Consider the following 21,231-nt stretch of genomic DNA (forward strand, 5'->3'; position numbering starts at 1 on the left):
GAATCTGTCATTATAAGAGAATTAACTAATGAATTCAGCTATACTCAGCCCTCTAAGGAACCAGCTTTAGAGCATGGCCATTTCATTGAAAATTACTCATTGCTGTTTTGGTATCTGAGGCTGTTATTGAAGTAGTAGAACCAAGTAATTCAATATTTGGCTCCTGTGGATCAAAAATGCTCATCTAATGACGTTAGAATTAAAGAGCCAAGCAAAAAGAAAGGGGTGTTGCTTTGTTTAATTTACAGCAATTAAATAAAATCCAGGATCTAAATGTTCCCTTGCGAAGGTACAGTTGTAGCTACATTGTTTACACTTAATTGTAAGCACTGAAAATGTTATTTGCACTTCTCCAACACTGAGGACTTTGGTTTTCATTCTTAATCTTCTGGCCAGTTATGTTGGAGAGCTTACTAATGTGAAACAATTTAATATGCATTCATTTATCTAAGTGATGGGCAGTTGTAAGGATAAGAGGAAGAGAGTTAAGCACTGTTTAAAAAAGAGTACATTAGATCGTATCTTGTGTAAAAGTAGAAGACCATACAGCACTGTAGAATAGGATACGTAATTTCTTAAAACTTGATTTTGTTTCTGATAATAAACCACAGCAAGGTACATGCATAAAATAACAACAAAAGATACTAATTGCCAAATGTTTACTTTAATTAAACCTTTTTAATGATACACAGTACAATGTATCCACTACTTTGCTAAAATTCACAACAAAAAGCAGGTTTCATATGTTTAAAAATATTTTTCATAATAAATTCATAAATAGATGAAGGTAAAGTATAAAAAATTACTGTAGTATGCAAGCTTGCTCCCTTGTCTCCTCATATTCCAAATGATCTAGTCAGTATTGTGATAAGAAAGTTTAAAAGCAAAGTAGTTACTGATGATGAGAAATGTACAGCCTGCATCTCTTGAAGAAACCTTGAAAAACACCAACAGATTTGTCCTAGAAAATGCAGAATAATTTTAACACTTATCATCCAAACCCCTCAAATAATTTTGGAATGCAGTGAATGAATTCAATATGAATTAGAGATTTTTATTTTCTCCCCAACAGGTGTGTGAGCCAGACTCACTTGAATGCTATCTACTCTTCAGAGTTGTGGGGTTTATATCTGTCAGATATCACTGAGCGAGGCACAAAAGAGGGAAAAGCTGGTTGACAGCACTGAGCATATCTGACTATCAAAAATCTTAGCATTTCTCCTTACAGACTGATAAAATAGGTATCTTTAAAAACTGTTACAAATAACTAAATCCACCTTCTGCTCAGTATATGTCTCTATCTACTTTATGTCTGGCAAGCAGGACAGTGTCGGATCTCATCTGTTGGCTTCCCCTGGTTTTGAAATGGTATGTGTATGTAGCACCATTCCAACACTTAACTCTATCTGGTGAATCCTTTATATTAACCACCAAACTGTATTAGCAAAGTTATTCTCCTCATCGATATTATCACTCTCAAGAAAATGTATATAGCATTTTATTTTGTCAAGTATCAAACTACTTTTCACACTTAGAATAATTATTTTAATACTATTTATAAAGGGAAAAAATGCTTGCTTATGCACAGCATTGAAATAGGGAATGAACATGAAAAATACAGAATAATCAGGATGCTCTGCCTTTCACATTAATGTGTTTTTTTTTTTTCTGATACCTATTTCCCTTTAGTGCAAAACCAGTTCCATGCAAGTTTTGTGCTTTTTTGCAATGGTAACTAGATACTTTTGAAGACATTGGTAGGCATCTGTCTGCAGCTTTAATGTCTCTGAAAATTCAGCTCTTAGCTCACTTTTTAAAAGTACCTTCAAATTGTCAAGACAAGTTTGCATGCCGTGTTCAAAGGACAATCGGTCATACCCTTGTTTTCACATACAATAGTTTAGACACCCAAAATAACTCCCTCACATCTTCATATGAGTCTATATTGCTCATAGAATTTATTGCAGAAAAAATGAGTGCTGATCATTGCATGTTCTACAGCACAGTGCAGTGTAATAGGCTGTTACTTAGTGGTTACTGAAGAGACTGGCTTTTGGAAGTATACAGATTGTGTTGCTCAGGTGCCTTAAAAAGACAATTTCTAAGGAAATACAGTCTTCCATTTAATGTTTTCCTCTGCTTTTATCTGGAGAAGATAATCTTTGTGTCATAAGGTTTTTTTGTATTGATTGAACAATTAGAAGTCATAACTGCTAGCTTGCCACAATTTTGGTGATATGTAAGGTACTTTAAGTTAAAATTTACAGAAACGTGGATCCTTTTAGCTAGCTATTACATCTGAATAGTGTGTACTTTAAGATGCCCGAGTGAGTTCATGGGGGAATTAAGGTTTAAACTCCTACAGAGTAGGAGTCAATGATAAGGTGTATGTTCTTATGAAAGCTTAAAATAGGTGACTACTGTTCTTAGTATCCTAGTCTAGGCTTTAAAATTAAAAGATAGAAATGTAGGATTTTTTTAATGTTATGTTTATGACTAAAGGAAAAGAAAATAGTTCACTTGTAGTAATTTAGCTGTAATAGCAAATTTTGAACGGGCTAGCTATGCCTTAGACAGAAGTAGCTTAAACAGAAGCAGCTTTGTGAAGCTGCTATACCTACCTGATAACCTTACCCTGACCTACACTGCCTACTCGGATGAATGATTGCAAAGCTGGACTTGATTGATCTCAGAGTACAGTGTAGTATATACACACATTACAGATATTAAGTAACTGTCACAGGAGCAGGAGATTGATAGCTATACATGTGCAAAAACCTGTTAGTTATAGTCTATCTGGTGGCCCTTCACCGCTTTGTGATAGGAAGATTAATCCTCAGTTTTCTGTTAAATTTGAGGTTGAAAAAGTAGAAATCAGTGTCAGCAGTTCAGTTGGATAATCGAATTGGAAATAACTCAATTGAAGTCTAAAAATATCTTGCAAAAGAAACATGGAAAGTGACTAATGATAAAAAGAGCCTCAATAAATTTTTATCAAGGTGTGATCTTGGATCTTCTAAAGGTTTTCAAATGGTGTCCTGGGGGAGAGAGACATACTTTTTATCTCATAGGAAGGAACAGGTTCTAAATACAGCTTTAAGCCAATTTAACAGGTCTCCAAATGTTAAACTGTGCTGTTACCATACACTTAACTAGTTTAGCAGTCCACTCTTCTTCAGTATAAACAGCAGTCAAATTTCTGTTGTACAAAAAGTGAACAGGAAGACCTGTAACTATTTGTGTAGTGTATTATTTTACCTTCGGGAAGGAAAGTATTTTCTTTGAACTGAGTAAGCATTGATTAAACCTAACGCATTTAATGGGACTAAATAGAAAATCTTCCCTGACGCTTACTCTTGCTTCACTTTTCTCATTCTTGTGAAGTTATTCTGTTCCCTTGTTTTCCACTGGCCGCTGACTCACATGGAAAAACAAGACAATTGTTGACACAGTCTGTCTTCAGTGACACCTAAAGTTATGAATGTAATACAGGTAACTGCCTTTATCAGTATTAAAGTAATCGAAACCCTTGTTAAAAAAGACACAGTGAAAAAAAAATCGCAACCCTTTTGTGCTTCAAAGAGTTATTTTTAAAGTGCATTTTACTATTTTTCAGTCATATTAAAAAAATGCTATCTAAGATTAGGATAGGAGAGTATGCTGGCTATTTTTATCTAACCTCTGGCAACAATTCCATGGACAGCAAATATACATTTGGGCTGGTTTGTTTGTTTTGATTTTGTAACCCCGCTATTTTCCAAGTAAACTAAAATGAAATTATAAAAAAGATGCAGAGGGCTAACCTTGTGCTGGAAATCAGAACATTTAGTTGTGGAATAGTTTGGGTTTTTTTTCTAAAGTACGCAGTGGGGATTGCAATTAAATGCTTCCATCTGAGATTTTTTTGCTGCTTTGAATAGCTCTATAACCCAATTCAATAAAGTTAAAAGAAATCTAACATTACCTGGCCAGTAAAAACTAAGATACTCAGGAGGCTGGTTCTCTAACTGAAATCTCAGTGGGATGATCAGCACCAAAAGATACTACAAAAATAAACTGAGACAGTATTTCCCAAATCTGTGAATCTCTTCTTATAGCATGGAAAAGAATTGTCAGAGCTGAGAACAGCCGAATTATAAAGGACTCTGCTCTGTGACTCTGAAGTCACTATACAACTGTAATAAAATGTAACTATTAATCTACATTAACAATGTGGCATCTTTTATTGCTGAATTTGTAAATCTAGAATGCCTTTTAGTTGATGAAACAACCTAGTATCATTTGAGAAAGGATAACTAAGTGGTTAGGGTAATTAGCCTAAACTTTGGGATTCATTTCCTTTCAATTCCACCAAGAACTACACGTGTCCTCAGATGTGTTGCTCTTTAATTGCCTCACTTCTTGTACCACAAGGGTGGGAATACAAGCTATGTGGTCATCATCAGCTACTGGGGCAAAGCGAGTCATGTGAGAACTACCTCTTCACAAAAGAGTACATACTTGCTCCAATTTCCTTGGATTTTCCGTTTACTGGTTGCACACTCTGCCCGTAACCTGGTTTGTTTCTGTGAAGTCTCCACAGAGAATGACTGACAGGGGTTAAACTGAGTACTCTCCAAGGGTGGAAGATACCAAAAGGAGAGTAACTTTATTTTTCAGTTTCACAAAGCGTATATTGTTCTCACTTCATTTTCCTCCAGCACACTGTTTACCCAAAATAATGTAATAGGGTAAACTTCAGTGATCTGTTAATATATAAATGTTTTGGAAGCAGGATAGGTAAAGATAAACAATTTCTATTAATGAAATAACATATACATTCATCTTGATTTAGAGAGACTCTCATTATAACATTGAGTAAAACAATCCCATGAAGAGAAACTAATAATGTTATTACCTCCCAGTTCCCTCAGGATTGGCATGAGATGGCAAAAGACATTCAAATGGTCAACTGGCTGGGACTATGAGATTAAATAAAACGGAGGTGTAAATCTTAGTGGACAATATATACTGCGGCAAATCAAGGAAAGGCTTTAATGTTATTTGAGGTTGCTACTGTGCGAGTGCGTACATACTGTGATGTACTACTGCAGTAATGCATGTATCTTGCATGTGACAATTAACTCTATTCTTCAAATAAATATGATCTTCTTTAAAGGCAAAGAAAAAAACTGAGCAAGAGCTCCACTTTTCATGAAGTTCTTGGAAATCTATGTGGTATTAGCTGGGCTTCATTTAGTGTTGTAGTTTCCCCCCACCCCCAAAGTGACCTGCTTTCTAATACAGTGAGAGTGATAAAATCATTAGGACTTTTCCTCTGAAGTATTTTCATTTTTTAGAAATTTTGTTTTGCAAAGCAAATGTTAGCAGGTTTCTGGGCTGACATTTATTTGGTATTATATTTACATAATTATAAATATTTGTACAAATTCCATCCATGATGATGGGCTGGATGAGTAACTGGAGATAAAATTAGCTTAAATCAAAATCAATGCAAAGGATAACAATGCCCACGCTCCTGGGAACCACATTCTGCTGATGATTTCATTTTAGTATTTTCCTCTACATTCCACTCCTAAGTGTTACAAGGCAGGGATCAACATCCCCTTCTGTGTTTTTGTAATACTTTGCACGCATTGGGTACTGCCAAAAATAAATGATAAATACTAATGCAAATACATGGTCAGCCAAGGAGATCTGCTTAAAAGCAATTACTGCACCATAGTCTTGTTAATGTTCAACTGCCAGTAAACAGGTTTCTTGGCAAATGTTTATGCTGTGAACTCCGATCATGCACTACTGAATTATTCACTTGATGTACATCAGTGCACATTTGTAACCCAAGATTTGAAACTGAGGTTTTTACCCGTAAATCTCAGGTTTATTGCTACTCACTCTCTTCACCCAGGTATCCTTTTGGTTTCAATAGGATTAATGCAATTAAACCAACAGGACTGTCTTCCTAATACTTGAATTACATAGCTATGTGTGTGAACTACAGATTTAATAAAAGTCTTCAGAAAGGGAGTGAAAAGCTTTAAGTTACGTTTACTGTTTAATTTATTTCTGGTCCAGAAGCTATCAGCCTAGTGAGTATTGTGCTATTACTAATAGACAAAGAAAGGGTTTGGTAATTGAAATAGCTTTTTACTATCACCAGCCCAAGCACTGTCATTCATATCTGCACTACTAACCTGAAAAAATAAACCAGGTCTTCAGTCTATTTCTTTGTTCCCTTTTGTTCAGTTAGGTAGGGCATGCAAACTTGTATTACACTTGTTACAACACAGAAGAGCCAAGAGTTAGAAGACAAAGCTAACTTAAAGCCATAGTCTTAGTTTTCTACAGCAAAATGAAAACTAACCTGAATTGGTGCCTTCATTTGAAAACACAGCGAACAAATCACTGATGCTGTATTATTTCATGTTTTCTGACTGAAACAGACTAACCTGCAGACAGAGTCTCAACCTTCAAGACTAGCATAAGAGATATATGGGGGCAAATTGTAAGGAAAAGTATAGTGCTTGGTCTAATTCTACTCATTTACTAAACAAACCTCAAAACTAAGGAAATGAATCAATAATTCCTCAGTTCTCCATCTACTGTAAAAACACAATCATTCACTGCATTGGAAGCAGGATTTATGTTCATTTTGCATCTTGCTCCAGTTTTAAGATGAGTTACTATGTAAACTACTGATTTCAATCTGAGTAGTAGCAATTCTGTTCTTAAATGCATGTGAATTTTTATCAGCATGGCTTAAATAATTTGGCACTAATCCTGCAAATAGTGGGAGGCTGAGTTTATCTGAGGGTCCATGTTCAAGCATGCAGAACTGCAGGACTGCTACCTACAAATGTAAACTATAATATGTCATGACATAAAGTCAAATGCTTGCTAGCATTCTGTATCTTAAGGACCATCTAACCAGGAGGAAAAGCAGTCATCAGGACTGAGTTTTAGCTTGGACTGTCTTCATAGTTTCTCCTGAGAGTGGAATACAGGGTTTGCTAATCACTAACAAATCTAGAGTTTGGACAATTCTCATTTTCAGTGTCTAGCTACTGCTGGACACTTACTGCCCATTATCTTTGGATGTAGGAGAGCTGGGAATGTCTTGGAAAACTATCCAAAAATACTACTGAGTACTGCAGCTCAACCTGCCCTTCCATATAAAACATTAGAGTTGTGAAAACTATACTAATTGGAAAATTTAAGGCCTTTCACTCTTACAACTATAAAACTTGAAAACTAGCCCCTTAGATTAGAAGCAAACAGGCTACAAAGCATATGTAACTAACTCCTCAATTATCTACCTAGTAGTTTAAAAAAAAAACAGAAAGACCAGAGAATGGTTTAATATTTTCTGTAGGAAGATGAATAGTATTGAAATTAGGATCCATTAGCCCTTTCTTAAATCTTCCTGATTTTCGTGATACTGGATATGTTGAATGGCTAAAAACTGGTGTAGCCCTAGTAGCAAACCAGTCCAGGTCCTTTTTGATCAAGGTTTTCAAAAGGGACAAGTGACTTCACTTTAAGTGGCTGCTTTCTGAAAATGAGCTCCTTCAAAGTATCAGGATTGCAAAAATCACTTGTCACCTCTGAACACCTTTGCTTTAACTGCAGAGTTAAAAATAATCCTGCTTCTGCTCCCTTTGCAAATCCATTTTTGTAAGGTGCTTGAGAGTGTAAATCCAGAGAGGACTGCTGCCATCGGTACTTCAACTGCATCTACAACATATAATACAGAGCTGAATCTGAAAGACAGCTATGTGTAGTTGAATTATGAAATCTATTTCACTTAACAATGTAGACTTTTGATCAACAGTGGAAGATTTTTCCTGCTGAGTGTTTTCAAGAAATGAAAAGCAATTGGTAACTTCTGATAGGGAGAGGGAAGCAGTTGAGTACAAAGTTGGGAGGGAATCACTCAAAAAGACGCTGATTTCTTACAACCAAGAAGTTGCAATGCATGTAGTTTTCAGCTATTCTGAGGTCGTCTTTCCCATTATATGCCCAGATTGTATTTAAAGAGATAGTTTAAAAAAAAAAAAACAAACCCAAAAACAAAAAAACCCACAAAACCCAAATCCACTTATGCCACTTAAGCAATAAACAGTCTGGTAACATAATGTCAAATGTATGGCCAGAATTAACCCTGTATATGACCATTAGGCACATGGCAGGAGATCATGGCTACCCATCAGTTCAAGGTTTCTCCAGTTCCTGTTTCCAGTGGTGCAGGTCTTGAGTTGTGGAATGAAATTAAGAGACCTGAGGGCAAAAACTCAATGATACCCACTTGGAAAAGGGAGCTATCACTGTGCAAACAATAACAAATGAAATGCATCTATCCTCTCCTCAAGACTGTATTTAAAATAACTACACTGGTCCAATCCTGCTTGACAGCAAGTCACGTGATATTGCTCAGGCCGATTTTGCTTTTTTTTAAAATAACAACTTAAAAAAATTATAATAAAACCTGAGAGAAGGCTTCCCCACCTGGGCCTGTTCCAATACTAACTAGCAATCCATATGCCCTAGGACAGGTGGCTGCTGTTTGGTCCTGTAATCAAAACACTGGGTATTCTGAAACTTGAAATACCTTTATGAAAGACACTGTCACTTTCTGGTCATCGGTGGAGTGCTGAGGATTTAAAGACACTGTCAAGATTGCCTATTCCAAAAGCGACCTCCTTTGCCAACAGTCCCATGCTAAATGCTTCAGAACTTTGGGCGTGCATCAGTCTCTTCCCCAACCATCTGTCTCCCCACCCCATATCACCAGTTCGAAGTTGTTTCCGCCACTTTTGTAACTTGTACGAAGGTTACAGAAAAGAAAATGGTGGGGACAAATGTTGAGTAAGTTTTTCAGAGGGTTTGACTTTTAGGACTACCTCTCAAGAGTCCCTTTTTAAAAATAAGACACCAAAGCAAACAGGATTGTGTCTAACTTCTACAAAATTGCTGGTTTCACAGGAGGAGAAGAATATGGCTACCATGCTACTCAGCATTAGGGTGAAGCACCATCTAAATTCCAGTAAAGTTAGGGATACCACCTAGCTCATATCAGCAACCACACCCCCAGCCTTCTACAACGTCTTTGCTGTCAAGCTTGATGCTGTCAGTGTTCTTCTCACTGAACATAGGGCCTCCATGCCTCATCATGAGCTCTGTAGCCATCTTCACAAAAGCCTCCTCCACATTGCTGGAGTCTTTCGCAGAGGTCTCTATGGCACAGATGATATTATCATAGTGTTCAGCCAGACTCTGAGCTTCTTCCAGCTGAACCTCTCGAAGGTCACTTAGGTCAGACTTGTTTCCTGGAAGAAAAAGAAACAACAGAGTAATTTATAACGACTATTTATGTCAGAGTAAGTATTTAGCAGGAAGTTCTCAGGTTGCCCAGGGAAGCTGCAGAATTTCCATTCTTGGAGATTTTCAAAATTTGACTAAAAAGGCCCTGACCAACCTGACATTAGCCTAGCTTTGAGCAGGAGGTTGGACTAGATAATCTCCTAAGTCCCTTCCAACCTCTATTTCTGTATGACTCGTATAGAGAACAGAAAAAGTCCGTAACTAAAGAGTGGTGGCTGTAGACCTTAACAGAAGAAAAATGGGCTAGAAATGAAAGTTAAAACCATTTTGTGAAAACAACAGTAGTCTGCTGGTACCTAGGGAAATCTAGAATAGTACTGACATTGTATTAGCAGGTCTGCAGGCCCCAAGAGCTGCGTCTGAGTCAAAAACATTGGGGCTGGGAAGCAGAACTTCTAGCAGAGAACTGACAAACCCTGATTGCCCCGAAGTCCTTCTGAAATCCCCTGTCTGCTGAAGTACATGGGTGTTCCAGTTTGCCAAAACACATCGGCTTGATCTGATGGAGCTTCTCCGGGCCCTGGAAACCTTATGATCCTTATCATGAGAATAGCTCCACAGCAGCTGTGCCTCAGAACCTGGAAATCCTGGGTACCCAGTTCTCCATTAAGTGAGACGCAAAGGATTCAAAGCTGGCTTCTGATGCAAAGCTGTCTACTTCTTAAGAGAAGTTAATCAAAGCAGAACATTTCTGTTTTGATGAATCAGCACTTTCTAATTAAAAAAAAAAAATTGGGAAAATTTCCAATCTTATCTATTACATACATCTTAACTTCAACCAAAAGTAAAACTTCTAACCATCTTAAATAAGTATTGCAACTAATTACATTGTACGGTAACCTGTAGTGCTTGGTATTGATATTTTTAACTCACCAATCAGTAGTTGTACTATGTTGGAACCGGCATACTTTCTCACATCCTCGATCCAGCGAGGAATGGACAGGAAAGAGCCTCTCTTGCTGATATCATAGGCTAGGATTGCTCCATTGGCGCTGCGGTAATAACTCTGTGTGATAGTTCGGAATCTCTCCTGGCCAGCTGTGTCCCAGATCTGCAACTAAATAAAACAAAGCATACAGTGAGACACTGGCTAGCAAGCTTTCCTGAATCAAAAGATAGGACTTGAATCAATAGCCTTGTTATAAATCTTCCTTATACGTAATACATTCTGGCATCAGGTTTTTCTAGTCCTTTGTTCATGATTTAAGGATAATAATATACACTGGAGAACCTTTTTGCACTTGGCTGCTCAAAGTTTTTATCTGTATCAATTGAGACACTCCGGGTTCCTGCAGGTGAGCTCTGATGCATCCTTCTGTGGCAGATTATGAAGTTATCACTTGTGTGTCCAGCCCTATCCCTTTGTCACCTTCTCTAGCAGAGTTAGCAAAACAAGATGTTAGCCCATAGCCAAGCCACTCCAGTTCATCAGCTGGTGTGTCACTGAAACTACGGGTGGGTTTTTGCTAGCATATTGTCTGTGGTACTGACGTAGTTTTGCCAGTTCTGCTACAGGGACAGTAGCAACTAGAGTGGATGTGGTAGTATCATCTGAGAGCACTGATGCTGTTTTATAAGGAAATATAAGACAATTAAAAGAATATATATAGAATACATAAAATGTATAAAAGAATGTATAAAAGAAATGCCAACAATTCTGGGTTTCAATAAAGTCAGTCAAAGATCTAGTCAGTCTAGTCACCTGTCCTTTTTTAGGTGGTAGAACAGACATTACATCTGGGCAAGAAGAAGAAATGCTTAGCTTACATACTTTTGCCTAAATCCAGCAGCATAAGAACTATGAGTTTAGTATCAGGGTTTGAGTTCCCAGTACTAGATGTTCCAGAGGAAGAAGCCAAATAACTCAGAGTGGACAAACACAATATCCTGCTCATAGGGAAAATTTCTTTTTAAATCCCCTTGTTTTATAGGTTGTCTAATGTCCTGGAAACATGATGGCTTATATTCCAGAAGCTTTTAATCTAAAGTAACTGTGGATGTTCTCATCCTCCATATAATTCTCTAATCCTTTTTGAATCTTTCAAAGCTCTTGATTTCAATATATGGTAGCAATGAAACCAAAGAATTTCCTTTTATAAATTTTTTATTTTCTGTCCTTCTGTTGCACTTTCACTTCTCTATCCCCAAATGATAAATGAGAGACCACTGCTTCTCTTTTTGTGCCATTCCTTATATTCTGCATCTGCTCTTAACTGAGACAGGACATAAGTAAATACTCCTGGGTTTTTTCATCTTCCCATATTGTGGACCTGTTATGTATTATTTCCCCTCTCCCTGAACCTCTTTATTTTAAAAAGCTAACAACAACTTAACACAACGTGCCAGTGATATTTTATACCAAATAATATGGAATCATTTTTCCATTTATGTCTTTTGCACATTAGTATTTTGTTTGTATCTTCTGACTCTGTCGCATGTTTGAGCAGCAACTTTCACTTTGGAAAAGGCTGTACCGATCAGATCACTTTCCTGTGCTAACCAAGCATTTAGATCCCAAATGATATATGTACAGCTTAAAAGGAATCAACCCAATGAAAAAGTACTTCTCAGTCCTGGTAAGAGTTTTCTCAGAGAAGGGGAAGGGACTGTAATGGACTCAGAAAACAGAAAACCACAAAGCAATGATTATTAATGGAGCAGATCATGATTTAGAGCAGTCAACAGACAATTACTAGAGACAAGGAAGCATGGCAGGTTTATGTATGATGTTCTCTGTACTCAAGTCTCCCACTAGACCTTTGTGTCTGTTACATAGTTTTAAATCTCAATACTTGATTAGGCCAAGTGCAAAACAAGGCTAATGATGATTACCCAACTCTTGGGAGAGGTCTGAGAGATTCTGCACATACAGAAGAATGATAAACTTTTTTAAATTAAAAAAAAAAAAAAATAGCTTACACTTTTCACATGGTATAAACAGAAGTGGTTTACCTGCAGAGTGACTGAGCAAGCCAGTCTTGGGCCTTGTGCTGTATACTGGATTTTGAAAACCTCAGTATAAATACATTCCATAGAATCACAGAATCATTGAGGTTGGGAGAGATTTTGGGAGGTGACAAAGCCAATTGCCTGCTCAAAGTGGGGTCAGAACTTAATTCTGCCGGGAAGAATTGCTTCGTGATTTTCCCAGGGACCAAAATGAGTCTGACCAGCTTGTAGTTCCCAGGATTTCTTGCCCTTTCTGAAGATGAGTACGATACTTGCCTTTCTCTGGTCCTCCCCAGTTTCCACAGCTTTTCAATAGTGATAGAGCAACCTCAAAATGTCACCAGCAAGATCTCACAGCACCCCCACAAATTTTTTTACTTAAGCATTTACGTCTGTGTGTTCACAGGACTGAACGTACAAAGTTGCTGAAGCCCTGAGTGTCCTGCTGGGAACAGCACAGGCCACGGGTTTGACCTTCTCAGGAGCTCAAACAGCAGTCTTCCTCCCAGCCCACATTCTCCAGGTAAGCTCTTTCCCTCAGGCATTTGAAGTTCATGCTCCCCTACTTGTCACTCCTGTTTTGTGTAAGGGCTCTGAATCATTTAGCTTTTTACATGATCTTCAGTTTGTTGTGGTTTTGCTTTCATTGCTGAGACTACAGTGTGTATTACACCCATAAGCAGATACTTGCTTTGCAAACACATATACCCACAGATAGACCTGTTTGTCACTGGTCCCATCACTTCTGCTGGCAGAAGGAGCCAGGGGAGCGCTCACTCTTTGTTTCAGGGAAAGTCAGTCAAATAGGAGCATGGTTTAATGACTTGCTTAAGCCAAACGAAGACAATACTGTCATCAAAGACTTGCCATCCCAGCTGCATATCCTTGCCCTCTCCCTGCACTGAAACTAGCACCTGTTAATCTGATTCACCATATAGCTTAATTCACTGATGTAACTGAAAAATAGGGTTTTTCCTTTTGTTTGAAGGGTTAACACTAATTACACAGCCACATGGTACTGAAAGCATGCAGACTGCACAGGGAGGAAGGTACGATGATCCTTTAGAGCAATGGCAAAGTTGTCTTGAACCAGTCATGAATATGCCCCTTCAGTTTAACTTGTTGCTGAAGGTGGGTGTGAACCGATCCAAGCTCCCATCCAGAGATGGTAGCTTCAGCTAGTACGAATCAGTCTGCCTTGCAGCATGCTCAGTGTGCAAAGGTACTTTTTGGGGGCCTGATCACAACTCGCTCCTTACAATCTGGAAGCTTGAAAACCTGTCCTGTCACATTGTTTGAAGTTTTAATAACTGTCTTATTTTAAATCAGTAAGAACACACACTACAGAACACACAGAGTATGCAAGTATTATAACCAGATTACGTAATTTAAAGCAAGATACATTCCTAAAGGCAAAATATAGCTAATTTACTTGACAGCACCTTTAGAAAACTCTAAGAAAAATAATTCTGTATAGCATGAATCAGTCTGATATACGATTAAAAAAATAATTGAAGTCACTACAAAAATACCAGTTCCTATCCTAAGTAAACACTATTATCTCCAGTAGGTGTACAGGATACATTTCAGAGAATTCTATTGAAAAAGAAACATGACAACTATATATAAATGCCAATCACAACTATAATTTAAAACCACCGTTTTATAGTAAAAATTTTATATAGTCTCTCTGTTAAACTATATTTACAAGTATGTAACTCTTGACAAGAAATAACAATTGCAAATTCTTTGGAAAAAAATTTAGTCTTAGTATTTCTCATTTAAAAGCCCCTCAAAATAAGTTAGATGTTAAAATCAAAATACCAAATGAACTGTACTAGCCACAGGTTACAAAAAAAGATACGACCATATATTCTTTTGTATTGTATAAGTGTATCACATATGCAGTATATGACACAAAGTTCTTAATTATTTATTTCCTCAATTTAAGTGCTTCAGCTTTGTAAATAATGTGATGGAAGCCGTGTCTGTCACTTAGTAACCTTTTTAAGCAATTCCTGATTTTGTAATTGCTTTGGCAGCAATTTTGGTATAAGAAACACAGAGAGAAGTTGGGATTACTGGACAATTGTGTTAAATTCATCTGAGGATACTAAGAAAAAACACCTATGAAATAAGAGATTGGTAGCAGGCCTTCAGGGGGACCATCTCTAAAAACAAATGAGGACAGGATGAAGAACAGAGAATAAATACTCATTGTTCAGGAGAATATGACAGAATACCCTAAGTGAACAAAGACAAGGAACCACCTTTCTTGTGCTAATTGTTTCACCATTGAATGCCCATTTACTTACAAAAGCTGGTTATTTTGATCTGCTTTTAGCTTTGAATTTTTTGGACAGCAGAGCCCTTAGCACTGGCTGGTACTGAACAGCAAAAGCGCTAAACCAACTACTAACTCCTGTAAGATTTTTCATGACTCCATATAATCACCGTAGAATTGGAGCTTTCCATAAATACATCAGACAAAGTCTTGAACATCTTTTCATATTTGCTTTTTCATCTTTTCCTGTTGGGAAGGAGTATACCAGGAGTATATGTCATTCACCCCCTGCAAGGATGCACACTAGGGTCTGACTGGCTGGGGAGCAGCTGTGCTGAAAAGGCCCTGGGGGTCTTTGCAGACAGCAAGCTGAACAGGAGCCAACAGTGTGTCCTGGCAGCATGCTGAGCTGTATTGACAGGAGTGAAGCCAGTAGGTCAAGGGAGGTGATTATTCCCCTTTATTCAGCAGTTATTAGATTCCAGCTAAAAAAGTGTCCAGTTTTGGGCCCCCCATACAAGAAAGACATAGAAGAACTGGAGCAAGTTCAGTGGCAGGCCATCAAGATGGTCAGGTAATTGGAGTACATACCCTGTGAGAAGAGTCCAAGGGAAACAGGCTTATTCAGCATGGGAGAGGGATTTGAGATGACCTATTAGCCACTGTCCAGTACCTGTGAGGAGGTTATCAAGAAGATTGAGCCAGGCTCTTCAGTGGCACACAATGGGAAGATGAGAGACACCAGAGAAAAACTGAAACAAGGGATGTTTCAACTTGATGTAAGGAGAACAGAAGGTGGTAAAATTTATGGTGGGTCTCTGGAAGATCATTCTGGGATGTCTGATTAGGCTTAAAGAAAGCAGAGTTTCAACTATAGAAATAGACAGTGTTGAAAATAGTGAGTGACAGGTTGACCAAAGAGCATAGTAAATAAGTATTATCAAACGGTTTGATGTGGATTCTTCTTGCATTGATAAACATAGTTTATCAAAGGTTAATGCTTAACAAATGGCCTCAAGACACGTTAAATAATTTCTCCCTCCCTTACTTCCTACATAATTTATTAAGTACTTTCCTGATTCTTCTAAAGTATCACAGGAGTTCAGGTTTACTTTTGCTTGTGAAGCAGCATTAATAATAACAAACTACATCCTATAGCTGATACTTTTTTTTACAAAGATAGAAATGTCTCTTTTGTGCTATGAATTCTTCAAAATACAGCAACTTCCATAAAATTTCCCGGTAGTGAAATGGATGCAAAGACTGTGCTAAATGATTCTCAACCAACTGACTGTGTCTAAATCCTGTCATCTCAAATGGCAAACAATAATATATATTTCTGTACGCTGGCAAATCACAACACTTGCTCCTAAAAAAGACTTATTGAAACAATTTTGCAACTTAATCTATACAGTTTTTTGCCAAAAGCAACAAAACTAACATCTGTATGGCAATGTATTTAAATTTAAAGTGATATTCATACACAGAACAGTTAGGATAAACTGCTCCATTCAACTGTTTCCCTACAAAATTTTCAGAGAATGAGGAATCCCTGTTTGCTGGGAATGCAGCATTCCTGTTTGCCCTAGCATTATGAGTGTCAAAGTAGATGACAGAGCGCTACACTTTCCTCTGGATATCAAAGAATATTGCTTCCATGTAATAACCAATAGCTTCATTTGTATTTGTTTAGCAATGTTATTAAATACAACAGTCAGGAGAGAAGACAGTTAACAAGTCATAATTTATATTACTTGCAATTTGGCCAGATGACACATTACATTTTGGGCCATTCTGAAAGGAATATAGTTACAGCCATGAATAAAAGCCAAGAATCTTGGTATCATATGGGCTGAAAAACCTTGTAAATTAAAAAGTGCAGTGATACATAAAGAAGTATTTGTTATAAAAGGAATGTGTTTGTTTTCAAATGTCCTTCTCTCCTGCTGCTTTCTGAAAGATATAGTAAGACAGAGAGAAACTATGGCATAAAGGAAAAAATATTCAGTGTATATAAAACACTATGAAATGACAGCATAAAGTAGACATTAAAGATACTCAATTAGTTTATCAGTTCACAGGAGGGAATTCATCAAAAGAAGAGGAATTTTGTTATTACTAACCACAATTCATGGACTTGGACTTAGGAATGTCCTTGCCTATCATTATGTAAAATCTTAGTTCCACTGTTTTATAAATATCTTTTCTTACAGTGACATAACAGTTACAAAACATTTTTGTTCTGTTTGCCAGATTCTTTCTATCGCTCAAAGAGCAAGTAATTATTTTATCAATAGGACTTTAATCACTATGCATTAAGTCAACAACCACAACTTTTGGGAACTACAGGCTGTACTCTAGGATTTAGCCAGCTAAGAAGGATGTATTTTATAGAGAGTAGTATGGCACAATTTCAGCCTGTTAAACAGCACATACTAGAGTGGGTTTTTTAAATGAAGATGGACTGCAGATGTTTCATAAAGCTGAGGGGGGGAAATTCTGGATATATGCTGGTCAGAATTTGCCTGTGTGATAAAAATCAAGGTGGTCATCACAGGTAGCTTTGACTTTGAAGTTCCATTAGAAGCCAGTGTGCTAGATCGGCCGAATCCCTGCCTGGCTCTGTGCTACATGGCCTGCCTTATAGCTCCAATGCCTCCAAGAGCCCAGGGCTCACAGCAGCCTGTCCCAGAGGCAACTGGCTTGTATAATCCCACTGGACAATACCTCAAATTGCAATTGGAGATCTTAAAGAACAGGAAGAGAAACAGAAGACTGGATGGCACAGACAAGCTTATGTATTCTTCCTCTCTGGAAGTGGTAAATCTCTGCAAATCAGGGTTAGCACATATTGGGGAAGCTTACGATACCAGCGCTTCACTGTTTTATTTCTAAAGAGAAAGCTTCAGTTATCAGGACTGTCCATGAATAGCTCCTTTCTCGAGCACTAACGTCTCTTTACATATGAAGTTTAGTCAGCTTCAGTAGATGATGAAGCAGTAGTGTATGAAATATCATTTGAGACACTTGAAAGAATACAGCTTTAAGACGCAAGGAAAGTCTTGAGTTAAAAAAAAAAGTTATTTGCAGAACCTTAACTTTTAGTATCCCAACATGCTTCTTTTCCCTCATCCAACAAAAATGCATCAAATGGAAGTGAAACTTAAAATCCTTGGGCTCCAAATGTTTCAGAAACATTATGTAACTGTAATGACAACATATGAAGTTTTAAACAGAAAGGGACACTAGCACAATTAACCTTATAATGTTTGTTTCAATCGCAAAATAAGCATCCAATTCATACTCAGTTGTGTTGTAATACTATCCTTAGCCTGACTAAAAATGAAGCTTAGGCCACTGGGGATGCGGAGCAAGTAGTATTCAAAAGCTCCTTGGGACTTTTTTTGTACACACTATTGTTCTGAAGGAACTTCTAAAGATGAGCTTATAAAACGTTATAAAAATGGGAATTTTCTCATTCCTGCACCATTTGCTAAAAAGAAAACAAGCCTTCACATTTGTTATGAAGATACTGTCTTGAGTAGCATAATCCCATAATGCAATCGGAGCAGCACAGAGAATCACCTGGCATGCTTTTGTAGGGCTCTTTTTGTAAGGTCAAACAAATTTCATCTTAAACATGTCCTGAACATCTCTTGATTTGAGGCATCCCAATCAACAATTTATCTGAAACTCTTTTAAACAAGTATGTCTCACGTGACTGAGACAGAAACAACAACAAACACAGTGCATCTCTCACAGAGCACATGTATAGGCTTGTTTACTAACGGGTTAGGATACGAGCTGTTCACATAGCTAAAGTGCTCCTCCTAGAATCACTATAACCTACACCAAAACCAAATTTGTAAAATGTGCAAGATACATACACCTACTTGCCTACTTTATAAGGGAGCTCACAAAAGTATCATAAAATGCCTCCTTATTTTCTGTTTCCTGTAGCATGCTGAACAAACCTACTCAGATTAGATGGACTGCTCTGAAATCTCAATCCAAGTGGAAAAGCCTGACTGGAATTTAAACTTCACATACAACCCACACCTTAACAGACCAAACAAAAAACAACTCCAAGCAAATGTTTTCATATTCTAGCTGTGTCCCTGACTCAGCAGCTAACAAAAATGTCTGTAAGGTAAATCGGCAACAATGTTGGATTAATTTTCCTGAAGTAATGCTTAAAATAGTCTTCTTCAATCTGTGCATCCCTAATTTTTTTTCCTAAGTGGAAGTACAGAACAATCCAAAGAAAAAAGCCTCAAGAGCTTGCATTTTCTTACTTGTTTTTTTGTAAAATACTTAGAAATAATCCACAGGTTTTGTTACAGACTGACTACTAATACAGGACTATTCAGGTGTAAGTACTGACAATGTGAAAAAGCACACCTAGGAAGTTTGGGTTATTTCCCGGGCTAGTCCTCCCCTACTCCTGAAGTCCGTGGCTGAGACCCCTGGCACCAGGAACAGACACATTTGTCACTTTCTATGTGCCTAGCATTTAAATGGAGCTAGGTTTCAATCTTAAAGGAGAAACCCCACTTCTAACAGCTCACTTGCTAGAAAGCACAGAAGAGGTACTAATAGCATGAACAGAAAATGTGAGCTTCCTTTTCAACTGCTAACCCCAGCTACACATGACAGGAAACGGTATAATACTACCAAGAAAATAAACACCTTTGCTAGGTGTGGAACTTCTAATCCCCCTCCTTTCCTAAAAAAGGTGAGCCTTCCTGTCTTCCATTTTCTGCAACTTTCTCTGCTTAATATTCTGCTCACCAAAGTTAATTTATAAGAAAAAGACAACAGAGGACTTTGACACCTACTTTAGTAAACACAGACCAAAATTCAACTGCAATTACCGTATTTCTGTGTCACCAGAAGCTTTACAGTTTCATGATCTTTCCCAGGCAGTGACTGCATTAAGTTCTTCTTAGTCCCACTGGGGATATGTAAGGCTAGTTGTATGACTCCATTCTGGAGGGGGCTGAAAGGATTTATCCCAGCAGCCCCCTACAAACTGCAGGTGCTTTAAGCCTTTTTTCCCTGCTGTTTGATCATGCTTCTGTGCTCAGAGGCCCAGTCTGTTGTAGGGAATCTGTGCCACTGAGAGTCTGAGGATAACTCCACGGGGTCAATGTCCTATCCTCTTTCTAACCCTAACAACTAGCTGATTTTCTCCAGCATAAGAAAAGCAGAAGTCAAATTTAGGGTCGATTTGTTCTGGTTTGAGAAGAACTATAAGAGTTGCACTTTCTGAGACACCCTGCAAACAGTGTCTTAAGATAACTTTTAAATTTGCCTAATTTAAGAACTGCTCCCCCAGCCTCTCTCAATCTGCCAGTTCCACATCCCCTTCTGGAAGCATGACAGTCCAGCTGAGGTTCCTCCTCGCTCGTAAATAAACCATCGCCAGAAGCCTGACTGAAGAGAGGGGTGCTGCAGTTACAGTACAAGGGAGGCAGAGCGCGTCCCGAGGCGCGGGTTTGCAACGGGGCTTTTACCAGTGTCGGTGGGGTGCTAACGAGGAGCCAGTCCGGCTTGCGGCTGCACAGCCGGTCCTGCTGTAGCAAAACAAGTTAATGGATGCGCTTGGTCCCTCCTCGCCCGTAGGAGCTCTTTGGGAAGGCGGCACCGGCGCTGAGCAGCCCGTCCTCTGAGCACAGCAGCAGCGCACGGACAAGTCAGCAGCGGGCCGGGGCACGGGCAGCGGGAGCTGCCCTCAGGCGGGGCACGCCGGACGGGCGGCACCGCTCGCCGCCAGCCACCGTCTCGCCGCCGCCGCCACCTCCTCCGGCAGTCGGGCCGGGCGGCCCCGCCGGCATCTCGGCGGCTGTGCCGGCCCAGAGCTCCGCGGCGCCGGGCTGGGAGATGAGCCACAGCTCCCCGCCCGCTCCGCCAGCGCCGGAACCGGAGCGGCGGGGTGTCGGGCCGCTCCCTCCGCCCCGGGCCGCCGCTCCGCTCACCTTCACCCGCTTGCCCTGGATCTCCAGGCTCTTCATGGTGAAGTCCACGCCGATGGTGCTGCCCTGGCGCTCGGCGAAGGCCCCGGTTTTGAAGCGCTGCACGAGGCAGGTCTTGCCCACGCTGGCGTCCCCGATGAGCACCAGCTTGAAGAGGAAGTCGTAGCTCTCCTCCGGGTCGGGGCCGGGCGCTGCCGGGCCGGGCATGGCGCTGCCGCCCTCCGGCCTTCCGCCCGCCGCCGCCGCCGAGGGGAGCCGGGGCTCTGCGCAGCGCCCGCCGCCCCCGGCCTAGCGCTGGGCCCGCCTCCCGCCCGCCCCCTCCCTCTCTCCGCCCCGGCCGTGGCGGCCGCCTCCCGGCCATGCCTGCCCGCAGCCGGGGCGGCGGCGGGGCTGGCGGAAGGGTCGAGCGCAGGCTCGGCTACCGCCTGGGGCACCGCGCCTGCCTCGCGGCGGGGGGGGAGTGGGGAACGGGACCCTGCTCGTTGCGGCCTCCCGGGGCCGCGGGCCGCCAGCAGGTCCCCCGGTGGGGCCGGGGCCGGCGGGGCCTGCTGGGGTCGCGGTCCGACGGACATAAGCCGCCGTGTGTGGGCAAACAAGTACGTTAGAGTCAGCTGTCGTAAGTGGCACTGATGAGCCGTTAAT

The 21,231-nt window shown here is 39.8% G+C and overlaps 1 protein-coding gene across 2 annotated transcripts; it reads right to left on the reverse strand.

The window, feature by feature from the left end:
• Positions 1-5,265: 5,265 nt before the first annotated feature.
• Positions 5,266-20,796, reverse strand: RAB43 (RAB43, member RAS oncogene family). 2 transcript variants are annotated; one of them, XM_050904496.1, is made up of 3 exons: positions 20,593-20,796; positions 10,255-10,438; positions 5,266-9,326 (listed from the first exon to the last, which is right to left on the reverse strand). In XM_050904496.1, the coding sequence occupies exons 1-3, from the start codon at positions 20,794-20,796 to the stop codon at positions 9,073-9,075; spliced, it is 642 nt and encodes a 213-aa protein (XP_050760453.1). In that variant the 3' UTR covers positions 5,266-9,072. The 2 variants fall into 2 exon arrangements, with proteins under 2 accessions (XP_050760453.1, XP_050760454.1); XM_050904497.1 differs by lacking the exon at positions 5,266-9,326 and having other exon boundaries at positions 10,287-10,438; positions 20,607-20,796.
• Between the last annotated feature and the right edge of the window lie 435 nt (positions 20,797-21,231).

The sequence above is a fragment of the Gymnogyps californianus genome, chromosome 13 (assembly GCF_018139145.2).
Source record: "Gymnogyps californianus isolate 813 chromosome 13, ASM1813914v2, whole genome shotgun sequence".
Lineage (NCBI taxonomy): Eukaryota > Metazoa > Chordata > Aves > Accipitriformes > Cathartidae > Gymnogyps > Gymnogyps californianus.

Bases quoted from the DNA above. Each gene is read 5' to 3' on its own strand.
- RAB43 (XM_050904496.1), bottom strand. From the start codon at position 20,796: ATGCCCGGCCCGGCAGCGCCCGGCCCCGACCCGGAGGAGAGCTACGAC. The intron at 10,439-20,592 runs GTGAGCGGAGCG...TGTTTTATTTAG, and splicing joins TCCAGGGCAAGCGGGTGAAG to TTGCAGATCTGGGACACAGC. The intron at 9,327-10,254 runs GTGAGTTAAAAA...TTTTTCTTCCAG, and splicing joins CATAGTACAACTACTGATTG to GAAACAAGTCTGACCTAAGT.